Source organism: Leptodactylus fuscus, chromosome 9, assembly GCF_031893055.1.
Source record: "Leptodactylus fuscus isolate aLepFus1 chromosome 9, aLepFus1.hap2, whole genome shotgun sequence".
NCBI lineage: Eukaryota > Metazoa > Chordata > Amphibia > Anura > Leptodactylidae > Leptodactylus > Leptodactylus fuscus.
This window is the reverse complement of record NC_134273.1, coordinates 57377222-57392821: the sequence shown is the minus strand read 5'-3', so window position 1 is coordinate 57392821 and position 15600 is coordinate 57377222. Positions and strand designations below refer to the sequence as shown.

Here is a 15600-nt window from a genome sequence, read left to right as displayed (position 1 = left end):
TGGCTGGTAGTAAGGGCTCGTTCACATCTGCGCCTGGTCTCCGTTCATGCAGGTTTCCGTTTCCTGCACAAAACAGAGCAGGAGATGGAAACCTGCAGGACTCTTTCATACCCATTCATTTGAAGGGGTTTGAAAGATGTCCGGCCTTTATGCTCTCCACCGTGAAATCGTTTTTTTTAAAATCGGACACGGAGTCGGACATGCAGTACACTGTGTCCGGTTTTAAAAAAAAGTTTTTGCGGTGGAGAGCATAAAACGCTCACCGGCGCTCATGGCCGGACCGGGTCTGACAACTTTCCGTCTTCTGCATGCCATAATGAAAGCTGAGAGGTGACAACAGCAAGCACAAGCTCAGCAGCAGGAGGTGAACTTACAGCTTATGGAGTCACTGACGCAACTCAGCAAGGCTTTGGTTGACCAGAGGACAGCAGGAGAGTACAGTGTTGGCCAAAAGTATTGGCACCCCTGCAATTCTGTCAGATAATACTCAGTTTCTTCCAGAAAATGATTGCAAGCACAAACTCTTTGGTATTAATATCTTCATTTATTTTACTTGCAATGAAAAAACACAAAAGAGAATGAAAAAAAAGTCAAATCATTGATCATTTTACACAAAACTCCAAAAATGGGCCGGACAAAAGTATTGGCACCCTCAGCCTAATACTTGGTAGCACAACCTTTAGACAAAATAACTGCGCACAATCGCTTCCGGTAACCATCAATGAGTTTCTTACAATGCTCTGCTGGAATCTTAGACCCTTCTTCTTTAGCAAACTGCTCCAGGTCCCTGAGATTTGAAGGGGGCCTTCTCCAAACTGCCATTTTGAGATCTCTCCACAGGTGTTCTATGGGATTCAGGTCTGGACTCATTGCTGGCCACTTTACAAGTCTCCAGTGCTTTCTCTCAAACCATTTTCTAGTGCTTTTTGAAGTGTGTTTTGGGTCATTGTCCTGCTGGAAGACCCATGACCTCTGAGGGAGACCCAGCTTTCTCACACTGGGCCCTACATTATGCTGCAAAATTTGTTGGTAGTCTTCAGACTTCATAATGCCATGGACACAATTAAACAGTCCAGTGCCAGAAGCAGCAAAGCAACCCCAAAACATCAGGTATCCTCCACCATGTTTGACTGTAGGGACCGTGTTCTTTTCTTTGAAGGCCTCTTTTTTTTCCTGTAAACTCTATGTTGATGCCTTTTCCCAAAAAGCTCTACTTTCTCTCATCTGACCAGAGAACATTCTTCCAAAACATTTTTGGCTTTCTCAGGTAAGTTTTGGCAAACTCCAGCCTGGCTTTTTTATGTCTCTGGGTAAGAAGTCGGGTCTTCCTGGGTATCCTACCATACAGTCCCTTTTCATTAAGATGCCGATGGATAGTACGGGTTGACACTGTTGTACCTTCAGACTGCAGGGCAGCTTAAACTTGTTTGGATGTTAGTCGAGGTTCTTTATCCACCATCCGTACAATCTTGCGTTGAAATCTCTCATTAATTTTTATTTTCTATCCACATCTAGGGAGGTTAGCCACAGTGCCATGGGCTTTAAACTTCTTGATGACACTGCGCACGGTAGACAAAGGAACATTCAGGTCTTTGGAGATGGACTTGTAGCCTTGAGATTGCTCATGCTTCCTCACAATTTTTTGCTTCTCAAGTCCTCAGACAGTTCTTTGTCTTCTTTCTTTTCTCCATGCTCAATGTGGTACACACAAGGACACAGGACAGAGGTTGAGTCAACTTTAATCCATTTCAACTGGCTGCAAGTGTGATTTAGTTATTGCCACCACCTGTTAGGTGCCTCAGGTAAGTAACAGGTGTTGTTAATTACACAAATTAGAGAAGCATCACATGATTTTTCAAACAGTACCAATACTTTTGTCCACCCCCTTTTTATATTTGCTGTTGAATTGGATTTTTGACAATTATTTTTGTGGTTTTCCATTGAAGACAAATTAAATGAAGATAATAATACCAAAGAATATGTGATTGCAATCATTTTCTGGAAGAAAGTGAGTATTATCTGACAGAATTGCAGGGGTGCCAATACTTTTGACCAACACTGTGCATATGTGAACACATCCTAACAATTTTTTACTGAATGCCAGGCATCACATGACGTGCCCATACGTTGTTATTGGCACAGCAAGCAAAAGGGCCTTCACATTGCTTTACCCTGTATAATTCATTTAATAAGTTAACCGACACATTGCAGGTTTTATATATATATATATATATATATATATATATATATATATTTATTTATTTCATGTCATCTAGAAGGTGGCATTATACGTCACTTGTCACTGTAGCCACTGAGACCACTGATTGGCCTCAGCAGTCACATGTGACAAGGAGAGCAAGATTTTTTTTTTTTTTAATGTTCCATCTTCCCCATCCTTCTACCTAAATGTTGTAATCCCTGGAGAACCCCTTTAGCTGTTATTAATACCCAAAGTACCCTCCATATATACTACTTCCGCTACATGATTATCATTGATATATGTCATGTTTTCTCTTTGTTGAAAATTGTTAATAAAAATGCATCTATGAAAAAAAACTTACTGTAACATATTGCTGAAGAAAATTCTCCATTAGGAAGACATGTTCTCTCTCCAAAGTTTTTTCCATCCGGTGTTTGATAATTCTTACGACACTGGAACTTCACTGTTTCTCCTTCTAGGTATACGCCCCGAGGATTTTCAAGTTCTGCATTTTGTACAACAGCATCATAGTATGAACATTGTCCTAAAACACACAAAAGCAGTTTATAAGATTTTTTTCATTCTCAGGTATATTTAAATGGAAATATGTATATGTTCCACATGTCAGATGTGATTGAACCATTCATCTGAATAAGACTTGCAGAAACCTGTTCACATAATACAGGACAGTGATGTAGCTATAGGTGGTACATTTGCAACCGGGTCTTGGACCCTAAGGGGGCCCCAAAGGTTCCTCGGCTCCATTACAGATTTTGCATTGGTGCTCAGGAGTTTCAAGTCACAACTCTGCTGCCGGATGAACCTTTTCAGATCAGCAGGGGACTCCAGTGCCAGATGCTGCCCATTAACTGTTCTCAGCAGCCAATATACAGAGACTAGAATTGGAAGCAGATACCTCCGTTCTCTGTGTAGTGGAGGTCCAGAGTTACTACAGCTCAGCTCCTATACAAGTGAATCCTACACAACCTTATCAAACCTTCCAATGATCCCTCAGATTATGACATCTTCTGCCATCTTATTAGTGATGTGTGGTGCCTTTTAGAGCAATCTTATAGGAGTCTTTCAGAACAATCAGCACTCTTAGGCAAATATGCTCAGGAAATAAATCTTAGGATCCCCTCATTATAGAGTCTAGGATGGCAGATCTCCCACCTGAAGAGGCTATAGGTCACCGTTATTTTACAAAAATAAAACTATTGTGCGAGAGCCATCTGTGTTCATTGGAGATAGCAGACAATGACATATTATTTTCTACTGAGGTCCTCTTTTACTGAAGTGGATGGTATATACACAAAGTATACCAAGTGCACCAAGACAACTGAAAGATGACAGGCTCATAGTAACAGCAATTGTTAGGCCTAGTGAGCAAATCACAGGAAGCAAACAGAATACTTAAGCTGTTCACAGGAGAAGCACTGTCCATTACCAGAGAACCTGTCCTCTTATCCACAAGTGTCCTAAGTTGTCTTGTTCTCAGGTGGCCAGAAGGCTTTCTTGTTAAACATTGCAATTTTCTCCCAAGTTGCTTATATACTCCAAGTGGTTTTCCACTCCTATCAGCATTTCTGATTATAAACTGTCCTCCGAGCCAGCTTAGGGAGTGTTCATACTACCATCAGTGTCCGACAGCTAGTGTTCGCTGCTAATGTCCATTCAAAATCTTGTGCGGGCATTAGCATTGGACACTAGCTGTATCCGTGACATTTTGCTTTGATTTAAATGGACATTGGGTGCGTTCTTTTACAGTCCGTGGGTGTCCTTAACTGTCCGTTCTCAAAGATGTCCGACTTTTCAAGCGGACAGAAAAAACCTACATGTCAGGTTTTGCTGTCCGCTTGAAATTCGGACATCTTTGGGAACGGACAGTTAAGGACACCCACGGACAGTAAAAAACCGCACCCGATCTCCATTTAACCCCTTCCCGACATGCGCCGTAATAGTACGGCGCGTGTCGGGTCTGTAACTATGGCGACCGCCCGGGAGCCGGGCGGCCGTCATAGCCGCCGGGTGTCTACTGCTTTAAGCAGTAGACAACCGGCTCTAATGCCTCCGATCGGTCCCCGTACCGATCGGAGGCATTAACCCCTCCGGCGCTGCTGTCAAAGGCGCCGGAGGCGCCATTTTCCTGGCGGCGCATGGGCGCCGCCATTTTGGCAGGGATCGCCGGCTCCTGGAGCATGCTCCAGGGCCGACCCCCGTTGCCATGACAGCCGGGAGCCTTGTTAAAGGCTCCCAGCTGGTCTGCAAATTCTCTCTTTTGCAGGCTGGTGTATACAGCCTGCAAAAGAGATGATGATTTTTTGCAATGCATTGCAATGCATTAGCATTGTAATGCATTGCATTAGTGATCAGACCCCCTGGGGTTCAACACCCCTAGGGGGTCTAATAAATGCAAAAAAAAAATAAAAAAAAAGTAAAAAAAAAATATAAAAAAATATAAAAAGTATTAAAAGTTCAAATCACCCCCCTTTCCCTAGAACAAATATAAAAGTAGTTAAAAACTGTGAAACACATACATATTAGGTATCCCCACGTCCGAAATCGCCCGCTGTACAAATCTATAAAAATATTTTTCCTGTTCGGTAAACGCCGTAGCAGGAAAAATAGTCAAAAGTGCCAAACCGCCGTTTTTTCACTGTTTTAATTCTGATAAAAATTTGAATAAAAAGTGATCAAAGCAATAACATTTCCCGAAAATGGTAGAACTAAAAAGTACACCCGGCCCTGCAAAAAAAGACGCCCTATGCATCCCCGTACACCTATGTATAAAAAAGTTACGGCCGTCGGAATATGGCGACTTTTAGAAAAAAATTTTTTTAACTCCGTTTTGGAATTTTTTTTAGGGGTCAAAATGTAAATAAAACCATATAAATTTGATATCCCTGGAACCGTACCGAAACACAGAATACAGTGGACATGTCATTTTGGCTGCAGAGTGAACGCCGTAAAACCAAAGCCCGTAAGAAAGTCGCAGAAATGCATTTTTTCTTCAAATCCACCCCATTCTGAATTTTTTTCCTGCTTCCCAGTACATTATATAGAATAATTAATGGTGGCATCATGAAGAAAAAATTGTCCCGCAAAAATTAAGACCTCATATGACTCTGGGAGCAGAGAAATAAAAAAGTTATGGGGTTTAGAAGGAGGGGAGTCAAAAACGAAAAACGAAAATCAAAAAATGCCATCGGCGGGAAGGGGTTAAATCAAAGCAAAATGTCACGGACACAGCTAGTGTCCAATGCTAATGTCCGCACAAGATTTTAAACGGACATTAGCAGCGAAGACTAGCTGTCGGACACTGACACAAATCCCCCTGCCATTGAGAATCAATATTTGATACGAAAATTTTATTTTTCACAAAAATGTTTCTATTTTGTTTAACCCCTTCCCGACATGCGCCGTAATAGTACGGCGCGTGTCGGGTCTGTAACTATGGCGACCGCCCGGGAGCCAGGCGGCCGTCATAGCCGCCGGGTGTCTACTGCTTTAAGCAGTAGACAACCGGCTCTAATGCCTCCGATCGGTCCCCGGACCGATCGGAGGCATTAACCCCTCCGGCGCTGCTGTCAAAGGCGCCGGAGGCGCCATCTTCCCGGCGGCGCATGGGCGCCGCCATTTTGGCAGGGATCGCCGGCTCCTGGAGCATGCTCCAGGGCCGACCCCCCGTTGCCATGACAGCCGGGAGCCTTGTTAAAGGCTCCCAGCTGGTCTGCAAATTCTCTCTTTTGCAGGCTGGTGTATACAGCCTGCAAAAGAGATGATGATTTTTTGCAATGCATTGCAATGCATTAGCATTGTAATGCATTGCATTAGTGATCAGACCCCCTGGGGTTCAACAGCCCTAGGGGGTTTAATAAATGCAAAAAAAAATAAAAAAAAAAGTAAAAAAAAATATAAAAAAATATAAAAAGTATTAAAAGTTCAAATCACCCCCCTTTCCCTAGAACAAATATAAAAGTAGTTAAAAACTGTGAAACACATACATGTTAGGTATCCCCACGTCCAAAATCGCCCGCTCTACAAATCTATAAAAATATTTTTCCTGTTCGGTAAACGCCGTAGCAGGAAAAATAGTCAAAAGTGCCAAACCGCCGTTTTTTCACTGTTTTAATTCTGATAAAAATTTGAATAAAAAGTGATCAAAGCAATAACATTTCCTGAAAATGGTAGAACTACAAAGTACACCCGACCCCACAAAAAAAGACGCCCTATGCATCCCCGTACACCTATGTATAAAAAAGTTACGGCCGTCGGAATATGGCGACTTTTAGAAAAAAAAAATTTTAACACCGTTTTGGAATTTTTTTTAGGGGTCAAAATGTAAATAAAACCATATAAATTTGGTATCCCTGGAACCGTACCGAAACACAGAATACAGGGGACATGTCATTTTGGCTGCACAGTGAACGCTGTAAAACCAAAGCCCGTAAGAAAGTCGCAGAAATGCATTTTTTCTTCAAATCCACCCCATTCTGAATTTTTTTCCTGCTTCCCAGTACATTATATAGAATAATTAATGGTGGCATCATGAAGAAAAAATTGTCCCGCAAACATTAAGACCTCATATGACTCTGGGAGCGGAGAAATAAAAAAGTTATGGGGTTTAGAAGGAGGGGAGTCAAAAACGAAAAACGAAAATCAAAAAATGCCATCGGCGGGAAGGGGTTAAAGAGCATATAAACTGTTTGTTCAATTAGCCAAGAAGCTACAGCAGGCTTCTTTATACCATGTTTTTTAACAGATCTGTATAAACTCTCCAAGCCTCCAAAAGAGCCTGCTGCTTTAGGATTAAAATATGTCTTTTGCAAATATTTTTCAGCCTGCTTCGCCATCATGATTTTGTATTAATTATGTTCGTTTCATCTCACACATCAATGTTATATCAGCGGGGGCTATCACTGTAGCGCTTTTATGCACAGCTTTTATATACAGTTTATACAGTGGGGCAAAAAAGTATTTAGTCAGTCACCAATAGTGCAAGTTCCACCACTTAAAAAGATGAGAGGCGTCTGTAATTTACATCATAGGTAGACCTCAACTATGAGAGACAAAATGTGACAACAAATCCAGAAAATCACATTGTCTGATTTTGTAAGAATTTATTTGCAAATTATGGTGGAAAATAAGTATTTGGTCAGTAACAAAATTTCATCTCAATACTTTGTTATATATCCTTTGTTGGCAATGACAGAGGTCAAACGTTTTCTGTAAGTCTTCACAAGGTTGGCACACACTGTTGTTGGTATGTTGGCCCATTCCTCCATGCAGATCTCCTCTAGAGCAGTGATGTTTTGGGGCTGTCGCTTGGCAACACGGACTTTCAACTCCCTCCAAAGATTTTCTATAGGGTTGAGATCTGGAGACTGACTAGGCCACTCCAGGACCTTGAAATGCTTCTTACAAAGCCACTCCTTTGTTGCCCTGGCGGTGTGCTTTGGATTATTGTCATGTTGAAAGACCCAGCCACGTTTCATCTTCAATGCCCTTGCTGATGGAAGGAGGTTTGCACTCAAAATCTCACAATACATGGCCCCATTCATTCTTTCATATACCCGGATCAGTCGTCCTGGCCCCTTTGCAGAGACACTGCCCCAAAGCATGATATTTCCACCCCCATGCTTTACAGTAGGTATGGTGTTTGATGGATGCAACTCAGTATTCTTTTTCCTCCAAACACGAAAATTTGTGTTTCTACCAAACAGTTCCAGTTTGGTTTCATCAGACCATAGGACATTCTCCCAATACTCTTCTGGATCATCCAAATGCTCTCTAGCAAACTTCAGACGGGCCCGGACATGTACTGGCTTAAGCAGTGGGACACGTCTGGCACTGCAGGATCTGAGTCCCTGGCGGCGTAGTGTGTTACTGATTGTAGGCTTTGTTACATTGGTCCCAGCTCTCTGCAGTTCATTCACTAGGTCCCCCCGCGTGGTTCTGGGATTTTTGCTCACCGTTCTTGTGATCATTTTGACCCCACGGGGTGAGATTTTGCGTGGAGCCCCAGATCGAGGGAGATTATCAGTGGTCTTGTATGTCTTCCATTTTCTAATTATTGCTCCCACAGTTGATTTCTTCAATCCAAGCTGGTTGCCTATTGCAGATTCAGTCTTCCCAGCCTGGTGCAGGGCTACAATTTTATTTCTGGTGTCCTTTGAAAGCTCTTTGGTCTTCACTATAGTGGAGTTTGGAGTCTGACTGTTTGAGGGTGTGCACAGGTGTCTTTTTATACTGATAAGTTTAAACAGGTGTCATTACTACAAGTAATGAGTGGAGGAAAGAGGAGACTCTTAAAGAAGAAGTTACAGGTCTGTGAGAGCCAGAAATCTTGATTGTTTGTAGGTGACCAAATACTTATTTTCCACCATAATTTGAAAATAAATTCTTACAAAATCAGACAATGTGATTTTCTGGATTTGTTTTCTCATTTTGTCTCTCATAGTTGAGGTCTACCTATGATGTAAATTACAGACGCCTCTCATCTTTTTAAGTGGTGGAACTTGCACTATTGGTGACTGACTAAATACTTTTTTGCCCCACTGTAGTATAGAGTTATAAGCTATTGATAAAATTAATTGATTACATTGTTTTTTTTTGTTTTTTTTTCATTTTGTTACTTATATTTTGAAAGTTACCCACTAATATTTGAACGTTATTAACTGTAGTTGTTATTAGAGATGAGCGAACACTAAAATGTTCGAGGTTCGAAATTCGATTCGAACAGCCGCTCAATGTTCGTGTGTTCGAATGGGTTTCGAACCCCATTATAGTCTATGGGGAACAGATACTCGTTAAGGGGGAAACCCAAATCCGTGTCTGGAGGGTCACCAAGTCCACTATGACACCCCAGGAAATGATGCCAACACCTCTGGAATGACACTGGGACAGCAGGGGAAGCATGTCTGGGGGCATCTAACACACCAAAGACCCTCTATTACCCCAACATCACAGCCTAACAACTACACACTTTACACACTCAATACCACATCTCTGACAGTAGGAAAACACCTTGAAACATGTGTATTTGGCACTTGCAGTGAGGAGAGCTTGTCACCAGCAGTGAATTTGGCCCTTGTAGTAAGTTGAGGTTGGCACCAACATTTGTTTTGAAAATCAGGGTGGATTGAGCCTCTAACCAGCAGAGTTTGGGCAAATTCATGGTGGAGGGAGCCTCTAAACACCCCAGTTTGGGCAAATTCATGGTGGAGGGAGCCTCTAAAAACCCCAGTTTGGACCAATTCATGGTGGAGGGAGCCTCTAACCAGCCCAGTGTGGGCAAATTCATGGTGGAGGGAGCCTCTAAAAAACCCAGTTTGGACCAATTCATGGTGGAGGGAGCCTCTAACCAGCCCAGTTTGGGCAAATTCATGGTGGAGGGAGCCTCTAAAAAACCCAGTTTGGACCAATTCATGGTGGAGGGAGCCTCTAACCAGCCCAGTTTGGGCAAATTCATGGTGGAGGGAGCCTCTAACCAGCCCAGTTTGGACCAATTAATGGTGGAGGGAGCCTCTAACCAGCCCAGTTTGGACCAATTAATGGTGGAGGGAGCCTCTAAACAGCCAAGTTTGGACCAATTCATAGTGGAGGGAGCCTCTAAAAACCCCAGTTTGGACCAATTCATGGTGGAGGGAGCCTCTAACCAGCCCAGTTTGGACCAATTAATGGTGGAGGGAGCCTCTAACCAGCCCAGTTTGGACCAATTAATGGTGGAGGGAGCCTCTAAACAGCCAAGTTTTGGGAAATTCATGGTGGAGGGAGCCTCTAACCAGCCCAGTTTGGACCAATTCATGGTGGAGGGAGCCTCTAAACAGCCCAGTTTGGGCAAATTCATGGTGGAGGGAGCCTCTAAAAAACCCAGTTTGGACCAATTCATGGTGGAGGGAGCCTCTAACCAGCCCAGTTTGGGCAAATTCATGGTGGAGGGAGCCTCTAACCAGCCCAGTTTGGACCAATTAATGGTGGAGGGAGCCTCTAACCAGCCCAGTTTGGACCAATTAATGGTGGAGGGAGCCTCTAACCAGCCCAGTTTGGACCAATTAATGGTGGAGGGAGCCTCTAACCAGCCCAGTTTGGACCAATTAATGGTGGAGGGAGCCTCTAACCAGCCCAGTTTGGACCAATTAATGGTGGAGGGAGCCTCTAACCACCCCAGTTTGGACCAATTCATGGTGGAGGGAGCCTCTAAACAGCCAAGTTTGGACCAATTAATGGTGGAGGGAGCCTCTAAACAGCCAAGTTTTGGGAAATTCATGGTGGAGGGAGCCTCTAACCAGCCCAGTTTGGACCAATTCATGGTGGAGGGAGCCTCTAAACAGCCCAGTTTGGGCAAATTCATGGTGGAGGGAGCCTCTAAAAAACCCAGTTTGGACCAATTCATGGTGGAGGGAGCCTCTAACCAGTCCAGTTTGGGCAAATTCATGGTGGAGGGAGCCTCTAACCAGCCCAGTTTGGACCAATTAATGGTGGAGGGAGCCTCTAACCAGCCCAGTTTGGACCAATTAATGGTGGAGGGAGCCTCTAACCAGCCCAGTTTGGACCAATTAATGGTGGAGGGAGCCTCTAACCAGCCCAGTTTGGACCAATTAATGGTGGAGGGAGCCTCTAACCACCCCAGTTTGGACCAATTCATGGTGGAGGGAGCCTCTAAACAGCCAAGTTTGGACCAATTCATGGTCGAGGGAGCCTCTAAAAACCCCAGTTTGGACCAATTCATGGTGGAGGGAGCCTCTAACCAGCCCAGTTTGGGCAAATTCATGGTGGAGGGAGCCTCTAAACAGCCCAGTTTGGGCAAATTCATGGTGGAGGGAGCCTCTAACCAGCCCAGTTTGGACCAATTAATGGTGGAGGGAGCCTCTAAACAGCCCAGTTTGGGCAAATTCATGGTGGAGGGAGCCTCTAACCAGCCCAGTTTGGGCAAATTCATGGTGGAGGGAGCCTCTAAACAGCCCAGTTTGGGCAAATTCATGGTGGAGGGAGCCTCTAACCAGCCCAGTTTGGACCAATTAATGGTGGAGGGAGCCGCTAAACAGCCCAGTTTGGACCAATTCATGGTGGAGGGAGCCTCTAAAAAACCCAGTTTGGACCAATTCATGGTGGAGGGAGCCTCTAAACAGCCCAGTTTGGGCAAATTCATGGTGGAGGGAGCCTCTGAAAACCCCAGTTTGGACCAATTCATGGTGGAGGGAGCCTCTAAACAGCCCAGTTTGGACCAATTCATGATGGAGGGAGCCTCTAAACAGCCCAGTTTGGGCAAATTCATGGTGGAGGGAGCCTCTAACCAGCCCAGTTTGGACCAATTAATGGTGGAGGGAGCCTCTAAACAGCCAAGTTTTGGGAAATTCATGGTGGAGGGAGCCTCTAACCAGCCCAGTTTGGACCAATTCATGGTGGAGGGAGCCTCTAAACAGCCCAGTTTGGGCAAATTCATGGTGGAGGGAGCCTCTAAAAACCCCAGTTTGGACCAATTCATGGTGGAGGGAGCCTCTAAAAACCCCAGTTTGGGCCAATTCATGGTGGAGGGAGCCTCTAAAAAACCCAGTTTGGACCAATTCATGGTGGAGGGAGCCTCTAACCAGCCCAGTTTGGACCAATTCATGGTGGAGGGAGCCTCTAACCAGCCCAGTTTGGGCAAATTCATGGTGGAGGGAGCCTCTAACCAGCAGAGTTGTGGGAAAGCAGGGTGGAGGGAGCCTCTAACCAGCAGAGTTGGTGGAAATCAGGGTGGAGGGAGCCTCTAACCAGCAGAGTTGGGGGAAATCATGTTGGAGGGAGCCTAGTATTAGCAGAATTGTGCAACGCTTATGGTCGATGAGTATGAGGATGCGGAGGAATTGGAGAGGTTGAGTACAGACATGGAGTTTCATGTTGGGGTGCTTTACACAGGTGGGCACAAAAATGAAGGCTCTATCCAGTGGTGGTTCATTTTTATCAAAGTGAGCCGGTCGGCACTCTCAGCTGACAGACGGGTGCGCTTGTCAGTGATGATGCCACCGGCTGCACTGAACACCCTCTCAGATAGGACGCTGGCGGCAGGACAGGACAGCACCTCCAAGGCATATAGGGCAAGTTCAAGCCACAGGTCCAACTTCGACACCCAATACGTGTAGGGCGCAGAGGGGTCGGAGAGGACAGGGCTGTGGTCGGAAAGGTATTCCCGCAACATGCGCCTATACTTCTCACGCCTGGTGACACTAGGACCCTCCGTGGCGGCACTTTGGCGAGGGGGTGCCATCAAGGTGTCCCAGACCTTAGACAGTGTGCCCCTCGTTTGTGTGGACCGGTGAGAACTTGGTTGCCTACTGGAGGAACTGCCCTCCCTGCCGCCAACGTCACATGCTGGAAACATCTCCATCATATTCTGCACCAATTGCCTGTGGCAAGCATTGATGCGATTGGCCCTCCCCTCTACCGGAATAAAAGACGAGATGTTGTTTTTATACCGGGGGTCAAGGATAGCAAAGATTCAGTACTGGTTGTCCTCCATGATTTTGACAATACGCTTGTCGGTTGTAAAGCACCCCAACATGAACTCAGCCATGTCTGCCACAGTGTTAGTTGGCATGACTCCTCTGGCCCCACCGGAAAGTTCAATCTCCATTTCCTCCTCATCCTCCATGTCTACCCATCCGCGCTGCAACAATGGGACGATTCGAAGTTGCCCGGAAGCCTCCTGTATCACCATCACATCATCGGACAACTCTTCTTCCTCCTCCTCCTCCTCCTCCATTAAACGCAGTGAAGCGGACAGATGTGTGGACCTACTCTCCAGCTGTGACGGATCGGATGCTATCCCTAACTCCTCTGTGTGATCTGAGTTATCCCTGATGTCAATCAGGGATTCTCTCAGAACACACAAGAGCGGGATTGTAAGGCTCACCATCGCATCCTCAGAGCTCACCCTCCTTGTGGACTCCTCAAAGACCCGTAGGATGTCACAAAGGTCTCTCATCCATGGCCACTCATGGATGTGAAACTGAGGCAGCTGACTTTGTGGCACCCTAGGGTTTTGTAGCTGGTATTCCATCAAAGGTCTCTGCTGCTCAACCACTCTATTCAACATCTGAAACGTTGAGTTCCAGCGTGTGGGGACGTCGCACAAAAGCCGGTGTTGTGGCACATGCAGGCGTTGCTGGAGAGATTTTAAGCTAGCAGCGGCTACTGTCGACTTGCGAAAGTGGGCGCACATGCGCCGCACTTTCACCAGTAGCTCTGGAACATTGGGGTAGCTCTTTAGGAAACATTGCACCACTAGGTTGAAGACGTGGGCCAGGCATGGAACATGTTGGAGTCCGGCAAGCTCCAGAGCTGCTACCAGGTTCCGGCCGTTATCACAAACGACCATGCCTGGGCCCAGGTGCAGCGGCTCAAACCATATTGCCGTCTCATCGAGGAGGGCATCCCTCACCTCGGAGGCAGTGTGCTGTCTGTCCCCCAAGCTGATCAGCTTCAGCACAGCCTGCTGACGTCTACCAACGCCAGTGCTGCAACGTTTCCAACTCGTAGCTGGGGTCAATCTAACAGCGGAGGAGGAGGCGGTGGCGGAGGAGGAGGCGGTGGCGGAGGAGGAGGCGGTAGAGGAGGAGGAGGAGGGGGGTGTTCTTCTCGTGTCCCTGCCAGGAATGTTAGGCGGGGAGACGAGGTACACCGGGCCAGTTTGGGAAGCAGTCCCAGCCTCAACTACATTCACCCAGTGTGCCGTCAGTGAAATGTAGCGTCCCTGTCCGCATGCACTTGTCCACGCGTCGGTGGTCAAGTGGACCTTTGTGCAAAGCGCGGAACTAAGGGCCCGCCTGATGTTGAGTGACACGTGCTGGTGCAAGGCGGGGACGGCACACCGGGAGAAGTAGTGACGGCTAGGGATGGCATAGCGAGGTGCCGCAGTTGCCATCAGGTCCAGGAAGGCGGGAGTTTCAACAAGCCGGAACGCCAACATCTCCTGGGCCAGCAGTTTAGCGATGTTGGCGTTCAAGGCTTGCGCGTGTGGGTGGTTAGCAGTGTATTTCTGCCGCCGCTCCAATGTCTGAGAGATGGTGGGTTATTGTAAAGAAACGCCTGATGGTGCCTTTGATGGTGCAGGAGAAGGAGATAAGACAGGACCAGGGGAGGATGAGGTAGAAGTCAACAAAGTGGCGGAGGCAGATGAAGTGGTGTCCTGGCTCGTCCTCTGGAGTGCATCGCCAGCACAGTCAACAGTGGCAGTGGCAGAGGCAGAGGCAGTGGCAGAGGCAGTGGCAGTGGCGTGAACGGCAGGCGGCCTTTGTCCTGCCGTTGCTGCCTGCCACTGATTCCAGTGCTTGGATTCCAAATGACGGCGCATTGAAGTGGTGGACAGGTTGCTCTTCTCAGAGCCCCTAATCAATTTCGAGAGGCAAATTGTGCAGACAACACTATATCTGTCCTCGGCGCATTCCTTGAAAACACTCCACACCTTCGAGAAACGTGCCCTCGAGGTGGGAGTTTTTCGGGGCTGGGTACGAACTGGAACATCTTGGGAGATTCTGGGTGTGGCCTGGCTTCGCCTAAGCTGCTGACCTCTGCCTCTGCCTCTAGCTACCCTTTTTGGTGCTGCACCTGCCTCAACATCCACACTACTTTCCCCGCTTGACATCCCCCCTGTCCAGGTCGGGTCAGTGTCCTCATCATCCACCACTTCCTCTTCCAACTCCTGTCTCATCTCCTCCTCCCGCACAATGCGCCGGTCAACTGGATGCCCTGACGGCAACTGCGTCACATCATCGTCGATGAGGGTGGGTTGCTGGTCATCCACCACCAAATCGAACGGAGATGGAGGAGACTCTAGTGTTTGAGCATCTGGACACAGATGCTCCTCTGTTAGGTTCGTGGAATCGTGACGTGGAGAGGCAGGTTGAGGGACAATGAAAGGAGCGGAGAACAGCTCTGGGGAGCAGGGACAGTTTGGGTTATTGTTCTGTAAAGCTTCGGAATTTTGGGAGGAAGGAAGACAAGACTGTTGGGTAATAGGAGGAGAGGAGGCAGAGTCTGACTGGCTGCTGGACAATGTGCTGTAAGCGTTCTCTGACAGCCATTGCAAGACCTGTTCCTGGTTCTCGGGCCTACTAAGGTTTGTACCCTGCAGTTTAGTTAATGTGGCAAGCAACCCTGGCACTGTGGAGTGGCGCAATGCTTGCTGCCCCACAGGAGTAGGCACGGGAAGCCCTGTGGCTTCACTGCTACCTTGCTCCCCAGAACCATTCCCCCGACCTCGCCCACGGCCTCGTCCACGTCCCTTTCCGGGAGCCTTGCGCATTTTGAATTCCTAGTTAGAAATTGGCACTGTATACCAGTAGTAAAAATTGTGGGTGCACGTAACCCCAATATATTCTTTGAATTACCAGTCAGAAACTGGCACTATATGGCAGTAG

General features: G+C 46.7%; 1 protein-coding gene across 1 annotated transcript in view; it reads right to left on the bottom strand.

Annotated features, from left to right (window-relative positions):
- CFH (complement factor H) overlaps positions 1-15600 on the bottom strand; it is a 177294-nt gene that overhangs the window by 82072 nt on the left and 79622 nt on the right. The window contains exon 9 of the mRNA XM_075287702.1: positions 2562-2744. Coding sequence (XP_075143803.1) covers positions 2562-2744 — 183 coding nt within the window. The remainder of the gene's footprint in view (positions 1-2561; positions 2745-15600) is intronic.